Source organism: Prorops nasuta, unplaced genomic scaffold (genome assembly GCF_024137725.1).
Source record: "Prorops nasuta isolate Cenicafe-Biocafe unplaced genomic scaffold, Cenicafe_Pnas_1.2 PNAS00009, whole genome shotgun sequence".
NCBI lineage: Eukaryota > Metazoa > Arthropoda > Insecta > Hymenoptera > Bethylidae > Prorops > Prorops nasuta.
This window is the reverse complement of record NW_027116806.1, coordinates 8,766,956-8,783,162: the sequence shown is the minus strand read 5'-3', so window position 1 is coordinate 8,783,162 and position 16,207 is coordinate 8,766,956. Positions and strand designations below refer to the sequence as shown.

At 40.9% G+C, this 16,207-nt stretch overlaps 1 protein-coding gene across 3 annotated transcripts in view; it reads left to right on the top strand.

The window, feature by feature from the left end:
- Positions 1 to 16,207, top strand: part of Dscam3 (Down syndrome cell adhesion molecule 3) — a 56,459-nt gene extending 40,252 nt beyond the window's left edge. Inside the window, exons 4-30 of one of the 3 annotated variants that reach the window (XM_066731406.1) lie at positions 479 to 621; positions 4,959 to 5,123; positions 6,376 to 6,522; positions 6,595 to 6,735; positions 6,821 to 7,252; positions 7,347 to 7,652; positions 7,716 to 7,985; positions 8,056 to 8,201; positions 8,264 to 8,696; positions 8,773 to 9,066; positions 9,337 to 9,567; positions 9,647 to 9,802; positions 9,868 to 9,938; positions 10,012 to 10,255; positions 10,317 to 10,463; positions 10,538 to 10,699; positions 10,771 to 10,987; positions 11,056 to 11,144; positions 11,235 to 11,414; positions 11,484 to 11,858; positions 12,105 to 12,549; positions 12,626 to 12,861; positions 12,927 to 13,095; positions 13,234 to 13,397; positions 13,488 to 13,590; positions 13,766 to 13,996; positions 14,232 to 16,207. In XM_066731406.1, coding sequence (XP_066587503.1) covers positions 479 to 621; positions 4,959 to 5,123; positions 6,376 to 6,522; positions 6,595 to 6,735; positions 6,821 to 7,252; positions 7,347 to 7,652; positions 7,716 to 7,985; positions 8,056 to 8,201; positions 8,264 to 8,696; positions 8,773 to 9,066; positions 9,337 to 9,567; positions 9,647 to 9,802; positions 9,868 to 9,938; positions 10,012 to 10,255; positions 10,317 to 10,463; positions 10,538 to 10,699; positions 10,771 to 10,987; positions 11,056 to 11,144; positions 11,235 to 11,414; positions 11,484 to 11,858; positions 12,105 to 12,549; positions 12,626 to 12,861; positions 12,927 to 13,095; positions 13,234 to 13,397; positions 13,488 to 13,590; positions 13,766 to 13,996; positions 14,232 to 14,283 — 5,749 coding nt within the window. In that variant the 3' untranslated portion in view covers positions 14,284 to 16,207. Of the gene's footprint in view, positions 1 to 478; positions 622 to 4,958; positions 5,124 to 6,375; positions 6,523 to 6,594; positions 6,736 to 6,820; positions 7,253 to 7,346; positions 7,653 to 7,715; positions 7,986 to 8,055; positions 8,202 to 8,263; positions 8,697 to 8,772; positions 9,067 to 9,336; positions 9,568 to 9,646; positions 9,803 to 9,867; positions 9,939 to 10,011; positions 10,256 to 10,316; positions 10,464 to 10,537; positions 10,700 to 10,770; positions 10,988 to 11,055; positions 11,145 to 11,234; positions 11,415 to 11,483; positions 11,859 to 12,104; positions 12,550 to 12,625; positions 12,862 to 12,926; positions 13,096 to 13,233; positions 13,398 to 13,487; positions 13,600 to 13,765; positions 13,997 to 14,231 lie in introns of those variants that run through there. The other 2 variants (XM_066731408.1, XM_066731407.1) reach the window with 2 other exon arrangements.

The following is a 16,207-nucleotide window of genomic DNA, read 5'->3' as shown; positions in this document are numbered from 1 at the left end:
TAACACCTCAACTCGAGGGAAACCATTTCCTCCCGTTAATCGAAACGTTTCTTGCTCGATTCTCTCGAAGCTCAAATCGGAAAACGTCTTCCTTCCCCCTCCCCCCTCCCACTGCCCCGTCATTTTCTCTCATCGCGTCAACTGCGCGAAATGCTATTCCTCTTTACTGGCAAAAAGAGACAGAGGATAAAGCTCGAATTAAGCAGACGCTGTGAGTGGAGCGTCGAGAAAACGCTATTTAACTGGTAACGGCAGGGATTTTTCACAGACTCGAAAATGGAACGCCACAGAGAGGACGGTGGTCGTCCATCCAATTTTTCTTTTCCCCGGCTTATCCCCTTTCCCCCCGTTTTCCTAACTCTGCTTAACCTAACCCAACCAACCACAGCGGATATAGTATAATAGCTTAACTCGAGCTTTTCAATTTCTCGCGATTTTAGAGAATTATTGATCGCAACTCTTATATTTCCACTTATAGACAACTGCTAGGCAATGGAACTCTCTATTTCCCGCCATTTTTGGCTCAAGACTTCCGGGCGGAAGTGCACAACGCACGTTACAGATGCCGGGCGACCAGCTCAGTGGGCATCGTACTTTCGCGCGAAGTCACTCTACGAGCGGGTAAGTTGAGGTTACGTTCTTTTCTTATATGATAGGTTATATGGCAAGGTAATCGCTCTTGACCACAAAATCATTTTCTCTTTAGCCTAAATTTTCAAACTGCTGTCTACACGTCCCGAACGACAATATCTGTTTATCAATTGCCGCGAGCTGTTCTCTCTGATAATAGAGTTACACGCGGGACATGTTATTGGGGGAGATGCTAACGCAAATTATGGCTCCAAGCCAAACACCAGGAAGCTTCCGCAGCAGCTGACCGGAAGATAGCCGATAAGATTAATGTGCTTAAAATTGATGGAAAATAGCTTGAAAGTGCAGTCGTTTGGTGCTATATTTAAGTTTTGATTGTTTAAATTATAATACTGCTTAGGTCAGAACTAAGGAAAATCTCTATTGCTAGTTTCTTTTATATAATCGTCGTCTTGCTAGACTCTGCTTAAAAAAAACGCAATTAGGAACGCAAGTAAACGAAATTTAATCACAATTCCAGGCAAATTTCACCAGTTTATTTTTTTGATAATTAACTTTATCGAGAAAATGTAAATTTGATGAAGGCGCATAAAGTTAAGCCGCCTGAAATTACTCCATTTTAATCAAAGTTTGGGCAATAGAAGGATGCAACTGTTATTAGCCGTGCTTGGTCGATGAGGAGGCCACCTATTTACCGACATCATTGTGCTCTCGTGCCTTCTCTCGTGAGCTTTCACTGCCACGATCCAGTTCCCTGTTATTGCATTCCCCAGCCAAGGACTATTCTTGTTCAACCACCTTGGGATCAGCACCTAATTTTCATCCCGAGCTATACCCTTGGAATTCTCGAGACGCCGCTCTTCATCGTATTTTCACGCAATCTCGATAAAGCTGAACCAGAGAAAAGAATCTTGAAACTGAAAGAAATTTTCAAACGTCGTCCTAGGATTAAATTGATTAATTTGACGAATCAGGTATAAAAGTACAAGATACGTCCAATACGTCTACTCGAAAGTTTAGTGGAAACGGATAATATTGAGTTAAAAGGAAAAGGGGGCGGTAGTTCGAATCGGGGAAAAATAGGATTTTGCTGTTCTCGGGTAAAGCTGGGGAGAAGCGATAGTTCTTCGGGTAAATGGCTTTTTCAGTCTCTGATGTCGCGTTCACAAGAAACGTCAAATTACCGAAGAAACGTCACGTCACTCCACTTCAGTGACTTAGTTGCAATCGATGCAGTAATGGCACACACACATCCAGGGCTTTCGAAAGATTGCATGATTCCATTGTGGTGCCATCTCGCGTTTTTACTACGCGAATACCAAGTCATCCGAGTAAATACCAGTGGGAGACGCTTGAAAGCCGTTAAATTGTATCGGAGAAAGTTCGATTCATGCACGTACAGAGTCCTTTTCGCCAGCAAAAATGCACCAGAGACAAAACTTTGGCCGGTCGAGAACTACGTGAGACGCCATTTAAATGGCTGATTTCTTCTTGAAACTCCTGGCGCCACCTACCTTACACACGAGTATACTTTTGTTTTATGTCAAATTCTTCTCACAATTCGAGACGCTCTTTTTTTTAACTCTTTTAATTTCACTATCGAATTAAAACGAATAGTTCATCGGTTTAATTAAAATTAAATCTACGATCGCGATGCACGTCCGAATAAGCTGATCAATTTAGTACGCGCGTATGATATACCGCGTTGATTGGATCGGGGCACAATGCGACCAAATGAGATCCGTGCAAAAAAGTTTTCCCTCATTGTCAACAAGTTTTTCGATCTGGATTGTAAAGTTGGAATTCGAGGGTGTTCCCCGTCAGCCAAGCTACGGTCCTTCGAGGAAACTCGGCCTCGTCAGTTAAGCTATGTCAAAGTAAATAAATACGTAAACTCTGCCTTTCAGGCAGTCTCGCGTTTTACTTCTTTTGCTTCGATTATGTTCGTTGCAGTTATTCCTTCTTTTTACGTCGTCGTTCCTTCGCATCGCCAAGTAAACATCGATCGGCCAGGCCAAAATTGGAAATGGAACGGCTGCGTCACTTATGTCCCTAGTGATTTTTCCATCGAGTGACAACACTCGCTCTTCTCCAATAAAACCTAATTTCACGACGATGACGATTACGCTGTTTATTATTGTCTTACCGCACTGTAATCTATGTCATCTCTAAATCGCTAAAAATATAGCGGATAACCATATATAAATGTAATATTCAGGAATCCCGTGAAGCAGTTCTATAATTCTTATCGACAAGTTTTTGTATCGCGAAGTACAATGATAAGTGTATATCTGTAATATATATGTAGTCTATCGTTTTCGTCCTTAAAGATACCAACAATTGTCATTAGTTATAAAATATGCAGGATCAGAGAGGAGCAGTAAGCGGGAGAGAGGTTATACGGACGAAAGATTAATTTGATTCGCCGAGTCTTTACCCAACTGTCTCAACTGGTCGAAAAAATTAATCACATTGCGCTTTTGACGAGACTCGGTCGCGCGCCTAGACTGAAAATTTTTCTTAATGAAATTAGTCGTAATTAATTGAAACGTGGGAAAAAGGAAGCCACGAAAAATTGCGTGTTTCCGGGAGGAAAAAAGGTGGCCAACAGCGACCTGTCGTAGAGGAAAGGGAGTAGGGAGCACTGAGAGAGGACGCGTTCATTAAAATGTGTACCAGCCGCGGTAATTACACGTTCTAATTATTTAAACGAGTGTCTCAACATTCAGCAAGATTTCATCCCTCGCGCCTAAAGTGCCAGGCTTTTTCAACTTAATCCCGGCAAAGCTTTCAGGCCAAGTTTTCCCGTGTACACGTTTCTCCCTTTCAGAATTGGAGGTTAATTCGCAGAAATAACGCGCGTAAGTGAGAAAAACTGGCGACTGGTGAGTGGGGGAGAAGCCAGTCGTTGAATGATGAAGGGAAGCAAGTGCAAAGCGAGGAAGAAGCGACTAATTAGACGTGCAAAGGACAAATGCCAGCGACATCTTTCATTTGGACCTTTGCTGTTCTTTTGCTACTCCGCGGGGCTTTTTTAATCCTCCTCTACCGTCTCGATTCACCGGCTTGAAAGCTCGCGTAGTGCGTGCCTGCCTTATGGCTACCTCCTGGCTCCTACCCCTCACCCGTTCTTCCTTATCTTGATAGATCTCTTTGGATCCTCGCACAAAGGCGCCTGCAGTGCACACTGCACAGTGCACGGCCTGTCCCGCCAAAAAAATACGCCGTGCAGCCATAACCTCTTTCTCGCCATCGGTATACTTTCTTATTTCTCAATACGAATCCCTTGTTTCTCTTTTTATTGAGAATACAAGAATTCACTCATCCTTCCAGGTTATTTCGAGCTATCGAATTTTGCCGAACGCAGTAATCTTATTTTCTTCGCTTCGTAATTTTTGCAAGAACCTAAAGAAGCGACGCGACGACGAGAACTTATCTGAAATGACATCGGTCCGAACGAAAGGCAAGGCTACCCGCCAAACGACTTCAAAAGAATATTCCAGAGAAAATTATGACTTGCTTGTCGTAGCACCCTCTCATGCAAGAACGCTTGGTATTTCTTGCGCGTTATCAATGAAGCCGGACGTGTGTGGAGAACAAAGCTGGGCCTCTAAAACTTTACGAGCCTTTACTTTCATACCTATATGTATATACGGAGTGTACCACTGAGGACACACCAAAGGATGGACGCGACGGATCATTTATTTCCTTAGCTATAATAGAAATCAATTTTTTCATAAAACCTTTTATAATCCTCTCTTTATTTGCAATTTGAGAAGTCCTTAACCAAAAATTTATATATATATTATAGTTTTGGAGATAATTCAGTTTTTACGTCTATGCTTTGATACTCCTTCAGAGTGGTACACCTTATATATACATCACCGATTATAACTGTAATCCACGTTGAAAAATGATTCTATCTCGTTTTCTCTGCTTAATAATAGCTTATTAATTAATGCAGCATTATAATATTAATCCCTCCTTACAGAGTACGAATGTGATGAATTTCAAAACAAGAGAATGACATGTTTTTTTAATAATAGAACACAGTGCAGTGCTGTGTTGGTAAATAGAGAAATGAGAGGGCTGCGATTATTCGATATGAAATGGAGAAAAGGCGGATCGGATCGGATCGGATCAAGGAGGGTGGCGAAGCCTCGCCTCGGGGGAACCAGGTAAAGTTAATTCCAGCGATTTCTAGGAATTCGCAGAAATATCGTTGGTCGCCTCGCTGGAGATTGGCGCATATTGGCTTCATTTGCACATTTCGTTTCATCCTACCACGTTCTGCCGGAACCCTCTGGCATTCCCGCTCAATTTTCTCTCGTATTTCTTCCTTCAGATTTCACTATCGTATTTTTCAGTGCTGACGGTACCTGGCTACGACGTGAGAGTCAACAGATCACCAGTGGTGGAAGGCTGCAATGCTGTATTGTCTTGCACAGCACGCGAGGATGTCAAGGAACACCTGACGGTAACTTCCTGGATACGCGATGACGCCATTCTTTTACGTGGCAGTACGGACACTGGTAAGATGTATATGTAGAAAATATGTAGGCTGAGCCACTTAATATGTACATCCCAGAGTACAGAAGCATAAACGTAGAAAATGTTAACTTGTTAACTATGAGAAATGTCAATTATTTGCATAAGACCTTTTTGAAAATCTTTTCAATTAGCATTCAGTGAGATTTTATGCTAAAAATTCGTTTAAATTTACGTGGGTAATGAATTTTTATGTTTCAGCTCTGAGGTGTCATAACTGGCTCACCTTATGTAGTATGTACAGGGTGAGATACTTAACACGCCTCAAAGTACAGAGTCACCCTATATAATATGTACAGGGTGAGATATTTAACATGACTCAAAGTACAGAAACACACACATAGAAAAATGTTAACTATGAGAGACGTAAATTATTTGCATAGGATCTTTGTGAAGATCCTTTCTCTTCTGGCATTCAATGAGATATTACGCTAAAATTTGATATGATTTTATGCGGATAAATCAATTTTTATGTTTCAGCTCTAGGGCGTCATAACTGTCTCACCTTATACAATATGTCCAGGGTGAGATACTTAACACACTTCGAAGTACAGAGGCACAAACGAAGGAAAATGTTAACTCGTTAACCATGAGAGATATAAATTACTCGTATAGCACTCTCTTGAAGCTACTTTCTAATCACACTCAATGAAATCTTGTAGAAAAGTGAATATTTCTTGGAATTATGTTACGTTCTATCTTCAGGGTGTGATAAGTGCCTCATCCTATATAATAGTGCGGTGATTATTGATATGCAAACATTCGTCATCGGACTTCCATAGATGTATATGTATATATATATATATATATATTACTGTGCCAATCACCCTCGGCAATATCGCTTAATCATTTCCCAGATCTGTATGAATTTCTATTTGAACTGTAACTAATATTTACCATCGACGTCCTCTCGAAATACTCAATTTATATCCAATATTTAGTCTGTTCTGCAAGAATTTCGAGTCGATAAATGAACTAGCGAATACTATACCGCTGGAAATAATTGCAAAATTGCAAGCTCCGGCAGTTGTTGAAAGCCATAGGAGTAGGATAGCAAGGGGGCGCTCAGGAATTCATGCGCCATACATATTTATGGTTGGGACGTGCTAGGATATGTCGGCTTCGTAAATAGCAGTAAGCAGGACTGAATGGGATTGGATGTTTATCGAAATCGAGGGGGATTTATTGAAAAGTTGCCGGGCCAATATTTTCTTTTCAATTATTAAAAAATTTCAGGTGGAAGATTCGTCGTAACTTCGCAAGGCGATCTGCACATAAGAGGGGTGAGAGCAGAGGATGGCAGAGTTACGTATTCCTGCTTGACGCTGCACACATTGACTGGAGAGAGGAGAAAAAGCGAGCCAGCCACGCTAACAGTAACTGGTCAGTCGGTAGAAGTAAATTACCCGATAAAATATTCGCTAGATTATCATTCAAAATATTTCATCGGAACAGAACCGAGCAGCTCGATGCCACCGAGACTGATGCAGCGTTCTCAAATTGCAATTTCCGCGGAGAGATGGTCGGATGTTCATCTGACCTGTTTCGCTCAAGGAAGTCCACCGCCGAGCTTCAACTGGTATCGTCACACCAATGGTAAAAAAAAATAGTAAATCGATAAAAATCAATGTGCAGAATATTTAAAATTGCCGAGATGGTAAGAATGCTACATGAATTGCAGGTCATTTAATTCCTGTTGAGTCCTACGGAAGGGTACAGCTGTGGGGTGATCTATTGCAAATACGCCGTGTGGACGTTCAGGACGTCGGTACGTACATCTGCAGAGCGAATAATCAGTATGGAGAGCAACGGGCCGAGACACACTTGTCCGTCACGTCGAAGCTGAATGCTCGTATTCAACCACTGCTGCAAGTCGTGAATTCGGCTGAAACTGCAACGATGAACTGCACGGTCGAGGGTTACCCGGTGGATAGCGTGGAATGGTTGCACGATGGCGTGCCTGTCCTGACAGCGCAGGACACCAGAATCAGACTATTGACACCGTTAGTTTTGGCAATATCCTCTGTGGGCCGCAAGGACAAAGGGATGTATCAGTGCCTGGTTAGATCCGACAAAGAGAATGCTCAAGCTACCGCGGAATTAAAGCTTGGTGGTAAACTAATTCTCTCTCTCTCTCTCTCTCTCTCTCTCCTTCTATCTATTATCTATCCACTGTGCAGCAAATTGTATCACGTATCCTATTGCAGATACCGTACCGGAACTGCAATACACCTTCATAGAACAGTCCCTGAGACCTGGTTTACCGGTGTCTCTGCGCTGCTCGGTGACCGGCACTCCACCACCATCCTTCACCTGGTTGCTGGACGGTCAAGCGCTTAGCAAAGTAGCAGCTGGTCATAGGTACGCCATAGGTCAGTACGTCGATCAATCCGGGGACGTCATCAGCCACCTAAACATATCATCAGCCGGTACCGAGGATGGCGGCCTCTACGCTTGCGTCGCGTCCAATACACTCGATACTGTAGAACACAAAGCTAGACTGAATATTTATGGTTGGTATTAATAAAAGAACCAACTGAGTTTTTCAATTTAATGATCTTGCGACGCTACATCAGGTCCACCGAACATACGATCGATCGGACCCGTGAGGGCGATCGCTGGCCTAGACACGACCATTGCGTGTCCATACAGTGGATATCCAATTACGTCGGTTGAATGGTCGAGACGTGGAGTGAAGCTGCCAGTCGATGTGAGGCAGCACGTCGACAATGAAGGCCACCTCAGCATCAATACCGTAGATCCCAACGACGCTGATACCTACACGTGCCTGGTTCGAGCAAGATCCGGCGAAACTGCCACCAAAGATATCCAACTAACCGTCAGCAGTGAGTGCTATATTCACACTTTGGAAATTAATAATACATCAGGATGACTCTCACCCGTATGCGTCGTTAGGTCCTCCGGTCATGAATCCCTTCAGTTTTCCCGCGAATCTTCAAGAGGGGAGTCGAGCACAGGGAACGTGTAGCATTACTTCCGGTGATCTTCCTATTTATTTCTCATGGTTGAAAGACGGAGAGCCCTTGCCTTCTAGCCTACGTGTAAGATTATCTCTTCTTCTTGTGATAGTAATACATATATTCTAAAATAAGATTTGATGTAGATCGAGGAGAGGGGAGCTGAATTCTTCAGCGTACTGGTGTTCAAGGACCTGTCGTCGAAACATAGTGGAAAATACACATGCGTGGCAACGAATAGCGCAGCTAAAGTGAATTACACGGCAGAATTGTTGGTTAAAGTTCCACCCCAATGGGTCTACGAGCCACAGGATCTAGCAATATTACTGGGGAGCCCGTTGAACGTGCACTGCGAAGCTAAGGGGTTTCCACCCCCGAGAATCACCTGGCTCAGGGCTGGAAGAGCTTCGAACGATTACCAGCCACTCATCGATAGTCTTGATCGAAGATTGACCATCTTGCCGAATGGCTCGTTATGGACAGCCTCCGCTGGGCCACAAGATGAGGGACATTATCTGTGCCAAGCCAGTAATGGAATTGGTACCGACCTCAATAAAGTCATTCATGTCTCCGTGCATGGTAAAGTTCTTCAACATGATTGCATAAATGTGCCTTTTGCTAAAGTAATTAAAGTGACCATTTATCGTTATTGCAGAGCCCGCAAGATTCGAATCACCGAGCAAAAATGTGACTATTCGACGTGGCGAGTCTGTTACATTGGATTGCACGGTGATAGGAGATAATCCAATTGAAGTCCAGTGGACGCATAATAACGATAGATTAGACACAAACGCACACAGACTCGGCCTCAGCGAAATCAAAACTAACAATGGATTGAAATCTCAGCTCTCGATTGGTATAAGCGATCGACAGGATTCGGGAGCTTACAGATGTACGGCGGATAATGCTTATGGGAGAGGGGAGCACGTTATTTATCTTGCTGTGCAAGGTATTCTTCAGTTACCTCGCATGGAAGCAATTATTAAATTATCGTTAAAAAGATCATTTTCTGAAAATATAAAACTTATTCTCATTATTTTCCTCTGATAGACCAATTATTTTTTTAATTTAATTTTTGTTATTTCTAGCTGAAACTTTATTTAGTTCCATATGATTCCTTATTTTAATTAATTTATATAGTTTTTTTATTCATATTTCTCTCTCTGCAGCTCGCCCTTATTACACTTCTCAATTTTCATCGAATTTTCCTGCGTTCCAGAGAGACCAGATCCACCGGCTTCCCTCGAAGTCATAGAAATAGGATCAAGATCAGTCAGGCTCTTGTGGAAAAGATCGTTCGATGGAAACAGTCCAATCAGGAACTACGTAATTCAGTATAGATCATTGAATCATGGAACAAACGATGACTGGCACCCAACGAAAACTCACAACATCACTTTTGCTCCTGGAAGCAACAGCAACGCCAATTCTATCGATCCAACCCAGACTGGTCAGACTGCTTCCTCTTTTTTTTCCATCGAACATTTTTCATGAATTTTGCCTATTATACGTTAAACTCTATCGTACAGGGCTATCTCCATTCGAGACATCAAACGAGGACCAGGAAGTTGCTCTGGTAGGAGGACTTCATCCAGCAGTAACTTATACTTTTCGAGTTTTTGCAATAAACTCCATCGACGCCAGCTCCCCGACTGAACCCGTTGTAGCGAAAACTCAGGAAGAAGGTATGCGATGAAATGCATTCGTGAAAGCTTTTCTGTTTATTGAATTTGTTTTTATTAATAATTAGCACCCACCGAGCCACCACAAAATATTAAAGTTCAATCTGCTGGACCTGGAGAACTCATGGTTAGCTGGCAGGTACGAATATATTATAGGAAAACGACTTTTCACGATGAATTACGATTATAATGATTTGTTAAATAACTTTCAGTCCCCACCAAAGGAATCCTGTAATGGTGATCTTTTGGGTTATATAGTAACGTGGTCAGAACATTCTTCATCCACGTCAGGAGTGAACCAAAGCAAAAGTCTAACAGTCAATGGTTGGGCCACGACTAAAGTACAGCTAACAGGACTTAGAAAATTTACGAAATATGATATTTCTATAAGGGCTTTCAACAGCATTGCTAGTGGTCCTGCTAGCATACCAATTGTTGGGACTACTCAGGAAGGAGGTAAAATTGGTAATATTAAACTTGATATTCGTATTATTAATACGATTACTATCCGTCTTAGTTCCGGAAACTCCACCAACGCAAGTAACTTGTGTTCCGTTAAATTCACAAAGCGTCAAAGTCTCATGGAATCCTCCACCTGCGCACCAGCATGGGGGTATTATTCAAGGTTATAAAGTTTACTACAGACCCATACCAACTGATAATAGTGAGCAGCTTATTCTATATATTTAATCAATCTGTCACATAATGGCGAAAATAACAAAAGATATTTTATTGTAGTGGACATTTCGACTGCCGGTGAAGTGAAGAGGACTGCCGGTATAGAGACTTATCTGCACACGTTGTACAAGTATACAAATTATTCTATAAGAGTTTTAGCTTTTACCGGAGCAGGAGATGGCGTACTAAGTCCGCCAATTTTTTGCACCACAGAAGAAGATGGTATGTTCATGTTTTTTAGAAATATATATATATACCAACAGAGAAATTGAGATTCTCGTTTTTTGTCACAGTGCCAGGAGCTCCAGCGGGCATCAAAGCCCTAGCACTGACTGGAGATAGTATTTTAGTTTCATGGCTTCCACCTTTGCAGCCAAATGGAAATGTATCGAAATATACAGTTTATAGTAGAGAAGCTGGCTCGAATAATCACAACATGCATACAATGCACGATCCTCCGTCATCACCAACGGATACTCTAACCATGGAATTGCGTGGCCTGGCAGAGAGGTGATTACTTCTTTCCAACCATTCTAACCACTGTGAGAATATCCATTCATTTTTATTCATCCCTACAGACAATCGTACGAGTTTTGGGTTACAGCAACTACGGGTTTAGGGGAAGGTGAAAAGACCACTATCGTCACTCAGACTACAAATACTAGAGGTAAGAATTCTCTATACTTTTTACATATGTATAAAACTTAAATACTAATAATAATAATGTTTATATATAAATAATACTATCTGTCTTTAGCTCCAGCTAGAGTAGCCTCATTTTCACAATTATTAAGAAGAGCCGAAAAGACATCGATTACTTTGTCATGCCTGGTTGTTGGCAATCCCACTCCACAGCTGATTTGGACTTACCAGAGCACACAAATTTCTACTGGTAGACACTACGAGTTAACGGCCGATGGTCATCTCAATATACGAGGTAGCTGAGATTTTGCCAATATAGAAAAAAGCAAAAGGACTTTCACTGATTTCGATTAATTTTATATAGGACTGGAACGATCGATCGCAGGAAACTACACTTGCTCGGCCAGCAATTTATTTGGCGATGATTCGATAATATACACGTTATTCGTAGTCATGCCACCCAGAGCACCATCGTTGGAGCTTCAGTACACAACAACGAATAGCATAAGACTTCGATGGAGCCATCCGGATAACGGTGGCGCTACTATCCAGGGTTATGTTTTAAGCTACAAGATTGAACAAGGTGGCTGGGAGGAGATCGCTTTATCACCCGAGCAAGTCGAGTTCATTTTGACAGGACTAAAATGTGGTTCCACCTACTTAACTCACCTAACAGCCCATAATCGCGTCGGCTCAAGTGACCCAAGCACTAGAATCACCGCTACGACTAAAGGAACCGGTAGGGAATTAAGTAAATCAAGAGATACGATAGTATTTCGTTGGCGAGTCAATATCAAAAGCTACCGAAACACCACTATCTTCTATGCGAAGATTGGTGATTCGATTTTAGTTCCCCTGTTTAAGAAAGCTACTCATTTAATTAAAATCTAATAAAGTTTTTGTAATGTAAGTTAGTTGTAAGTTTTCGGCTCATCATTGAATTCCATTATTTTATTTGAAATTAAAAAGCGAATTATTATTTCAGCACCCTTATTGCCAAAAGATCGAGACATTGTATCGGCCAATGGAACCTCAGTAAAGTTAAACCTATTGTCCTGGCCGAATGGTGGATGTCCCATACAGTATTACACCGTAGAGTACAGAAGACGAATCAGTACGGAGCCTTGGATTCTTGTAGCCAGCAGGGCGACTGAGAATATAGTGATTCGCGATTTGAAGACTGCGTCTTGGTACAGTTTGAGACTGACAGCACACAATGATGCTGGCTCCACTCAGACTCAGATGGAATTTGCCACGACAACTTTGAGTGGGGTTAGCATTGGACCCCCCAACGATTTGATAATGGAGGATGAAGTGAAGAGAGGTGCACCCAATCAAAGAGTGCTCTATGTGGTGGTTCCCTTGGTTTGTGCCATTGTACTTATTATCTCAGCACTTATTCTCGGATACGTTATGCTAAAGCGTAGCAGGTTGGTGCTAAAGCAAAAGTAAATTAATTAGTAGAGCGAATCTAAAAATTTACAATTGTACAAATTACACCTACAGAGGAAATTATCTTGGAGAAATGTTACCTGGTCAACAACAGCAACAGTCAGGCTTGGGCTTGATTTCCCAGCAGCAGCAGCAACAACAACAGCATCAACAGCATCATCACTTGTCCAGTTGTATGTCCACAGTTCAGCTGAAATCAACAGCCGAGCGTGATAACAGAAGGAATCACCAAGTGTATACGAGCTCTCCTGTTAAGCAAGAGAATCATAAGTCCAACGACCACGGTTCAGGTAGCCCATCTTGAAATCTCTTTGTTTCCACAAGACCACTAACGTTTGAACGTATATTCCGGCAGAAATGTACGAGATAAGTCCCTACGCCACATTCAGTGTTCCTGGCAGAGAAAATCGATCGGTAACGACAGCCACTTTGGATTACACGATGCAATTCAAAACTTTTGGACACCTCGAGAACGAGGACATCAATACGATCGATTACGACAGATCCAGCGTTGAATTCGAGAGGTTAATTATTAAGCGTTTTACATTTACGGCAAATCTCAGCTAAGCGACTCGGTTATATACATTTGAAATTGCAAGAGCTGTGCTTTTCAGCTGAGTTCATAGATACGAACAATCTGACGAATTGCTTCTTTGTCCAAGGTCGAAGACTCCAAGGTGGCACAAGCAAAGATATTTCCCAAGCATCGCCGAGGCTGAGAGTAAACTTCGCTCGAGTCGCCCAGGTTCGGGTAGTGACACTTCCGGAAGTCCCTGCGGGGAATGCGCTGGACCCAGTTACAGAGTACCAGTTAAACCATGTCGAGGTATTTTGTATTTCCGTATGGCCTGGTTTGGCAAAGAGCAGTGATTTTCGTTAAGTTGTTAAAAACAACGAAAGAATGAATTGCCCTTAGATGTATTCTCGAGAGGCGTAGAATCGAGCACCGAGTCGAACAACGAAGGATCGCCGTCCCTTGCGAGACGAAGAAGCCGACAACCGAGCCGGTCCACTCGCAGGTAGCCAAGGTTTGTTTGTTTACACATAGCACTCTCGGCTCTCTTTATATTTACTCTCTTATATTGCAATACCGTCAATAGTTGGTTATTACACTTGTTGAAATACACTACTATGATTTATCTTTCAGAGATTCTATTAATATTGTTATTAATGGTTAATTGGTATTTTGCGCAGTTCGGTGGAGGATATGACGCTGTTACCACCAACCGGTTTCAGCGATACTCGTGAATTGAGCGACCTCGAGTTCGATAGGGATAGGGATAGGAATAGGGATAGGGATAGAAATAGAAATAGAGTTGAGACGAGAGAGAGGGAGCGGGATTGGCAAGGCATATCCGTCGGGACGCGCCACGGCGGCAGCTTGGGTAGACTTCCGATTGAAGCTGTCGAGACCATGCTCGCTAGGTAGATCTTAATATTTTAACATGAATTTATTTCTTCTATAAATATTATCATTTGCCAAAGTCGCGCTAGTTTGTAGTAGCAACAATTATTATGCACCATAGTGTATATGCCAGTTATAATGTGTGGATAGTATAATACTACGTTATAATAATAATAATAATCACAATAGCACACTATAATATTGTGCATGCAACTAGGCCTCTTATAACAATAAATTTTGATTTTTGTGTTGCAGATACCAACAAAGGAAAGAACAGGAGAGACAGGAATTTACGATCCACGTATGATCCAAACTTTCCGAGAAGGCGACAAATTTTCGCGAAGCAATGCTGATCGAGATGTGACCAGACGAGAAATTTATAAAACCGCTTTCCTAAAGAAACGGGCCCAATATAAATACTGTAGCAGCAATGCCACGCTCAATTTAACTTGCTGCCACATTGAAACTTTAAACAATCAATGGGATACGGGATATCCCGCTCCTGTCCGCTTTATCGGTTCACTTTTGTACTTCAGAAATTTCGTACGTTTTCTAGTCCAATAAGATTCAATGAAAGTCTGACGACAAGTCAAGTTTAGGATTTACATACACACGTATAGTTATAAAAGTGAGCGAATCATTGAACATTTAAGCAACCATGATTTCACTCTCATCATTTTTTAAGCGCGGTGTTTGCAAAGAATGTACGGAAGTTTCAACGTTAAACACTCTTTCCAAAAGCACCAAGCAAGTTATTTGCACAATTATTCTATTTATACCGCGTATAATTTGATAATGGATTGTTAATTATGAAATAATATTAATATGTGCGGAACGATACGAGAAACACCAATTACGACATCGATATAATAAACATCTTTCAGTCATCATATATCATCAACAAAAGACTGCTCAATAGTTTCAAATAAACAATGACTGATTACAATTATATTTGCTACAAATATCATTGCAATGTAGCATAATTGAACAATAATGTTAATAATGTTAACAAATGAAAAACGTCAAAAAAAATAGTTCTTCAATGGAGAATATAGTAATGTACGTAGGGTGATCATATTTATTTTTAAACTAAAAGACACTTCCAATTTAATTTAAATAACAAGCGAAAGTACATTAAATTTTGTTAAAACTTGGCCCTTACAACGTTAAAAAAGTATATTTAGATAAATATTTCAGACTCTAACAGAACAGTATTAGAAAAAAAAGTATGGTTTTACTCAAATAAATACATATGCACATTTCTATGGTCACCCTAGATATACGAGATGTTATACGACTATTCATTTAATTTGTAAATATGTGGAGAATTTATAAGACTTTCAAATCTTGTAACGTTTCTTCGTTTTCTACGGGATATAAAATCATTTCACGAGAAAATGAATTATTGTTCTAGTTTTGTCGGTCATATATCGAACAGACATTTTATTGACTACCTTTAAATAATTCGATGTGCAGAATAGAGCAAACGTTAATGTACAAAATTGTTTGTGGGAATTTGAAAGTTTAAACGCATCTTGTCAAAGGTTTTAAATCTATCTCCAAGCTGCTCCTTGGGATATTACTTTAATATACCCACCAAGTAACGCGGAATTGAAGAGGCAAAAAGCGCTTCGAATATCGCGTACAAGATTATATGTATATTATAATAGACAATGTTTATATATATACATATATGTATATTAAACGCCTCGTGAATCGTTCCCGAGAGACGAAACTGAGGCCAATTAATTACGCTTATAATAATTTCTGCCAAAGATTTTATCGCAAGTCGTAAATGAGTGATTTCCTCCCTGCAGGTTCATGCCAAATTAACTACATAGATTTCTATATCTTTTCGTGTTCGGCGTCGAAAAAATATTGAGCATCACTGTACCAAAGGTAATTGCTTAAATTACTTTTAGATAGTTTGTAAACATATTCCTGCAACCCAATTCATAATTTAGCCAATGAAACAGAAGCAAATGGTACCAAAGTCACATTGAAATAATTTTGAATGCTAAAAGTACCTATTCTCCATTTTGTTTACAAAAAGATTAATAGAAAGTAAAATTGTTGACAAAGGAGTCCCTCCTCCGTGCATGTGACTTAATTGCGCGATAAAATGTACAAATTGTATCATTAGTAGCAATTCTTCAGGATTGAACTATGCAAAGAAATCTCAAATGTAAATACTATCCATCTTAATGAAACAGAATTGTGCGATTAAATAC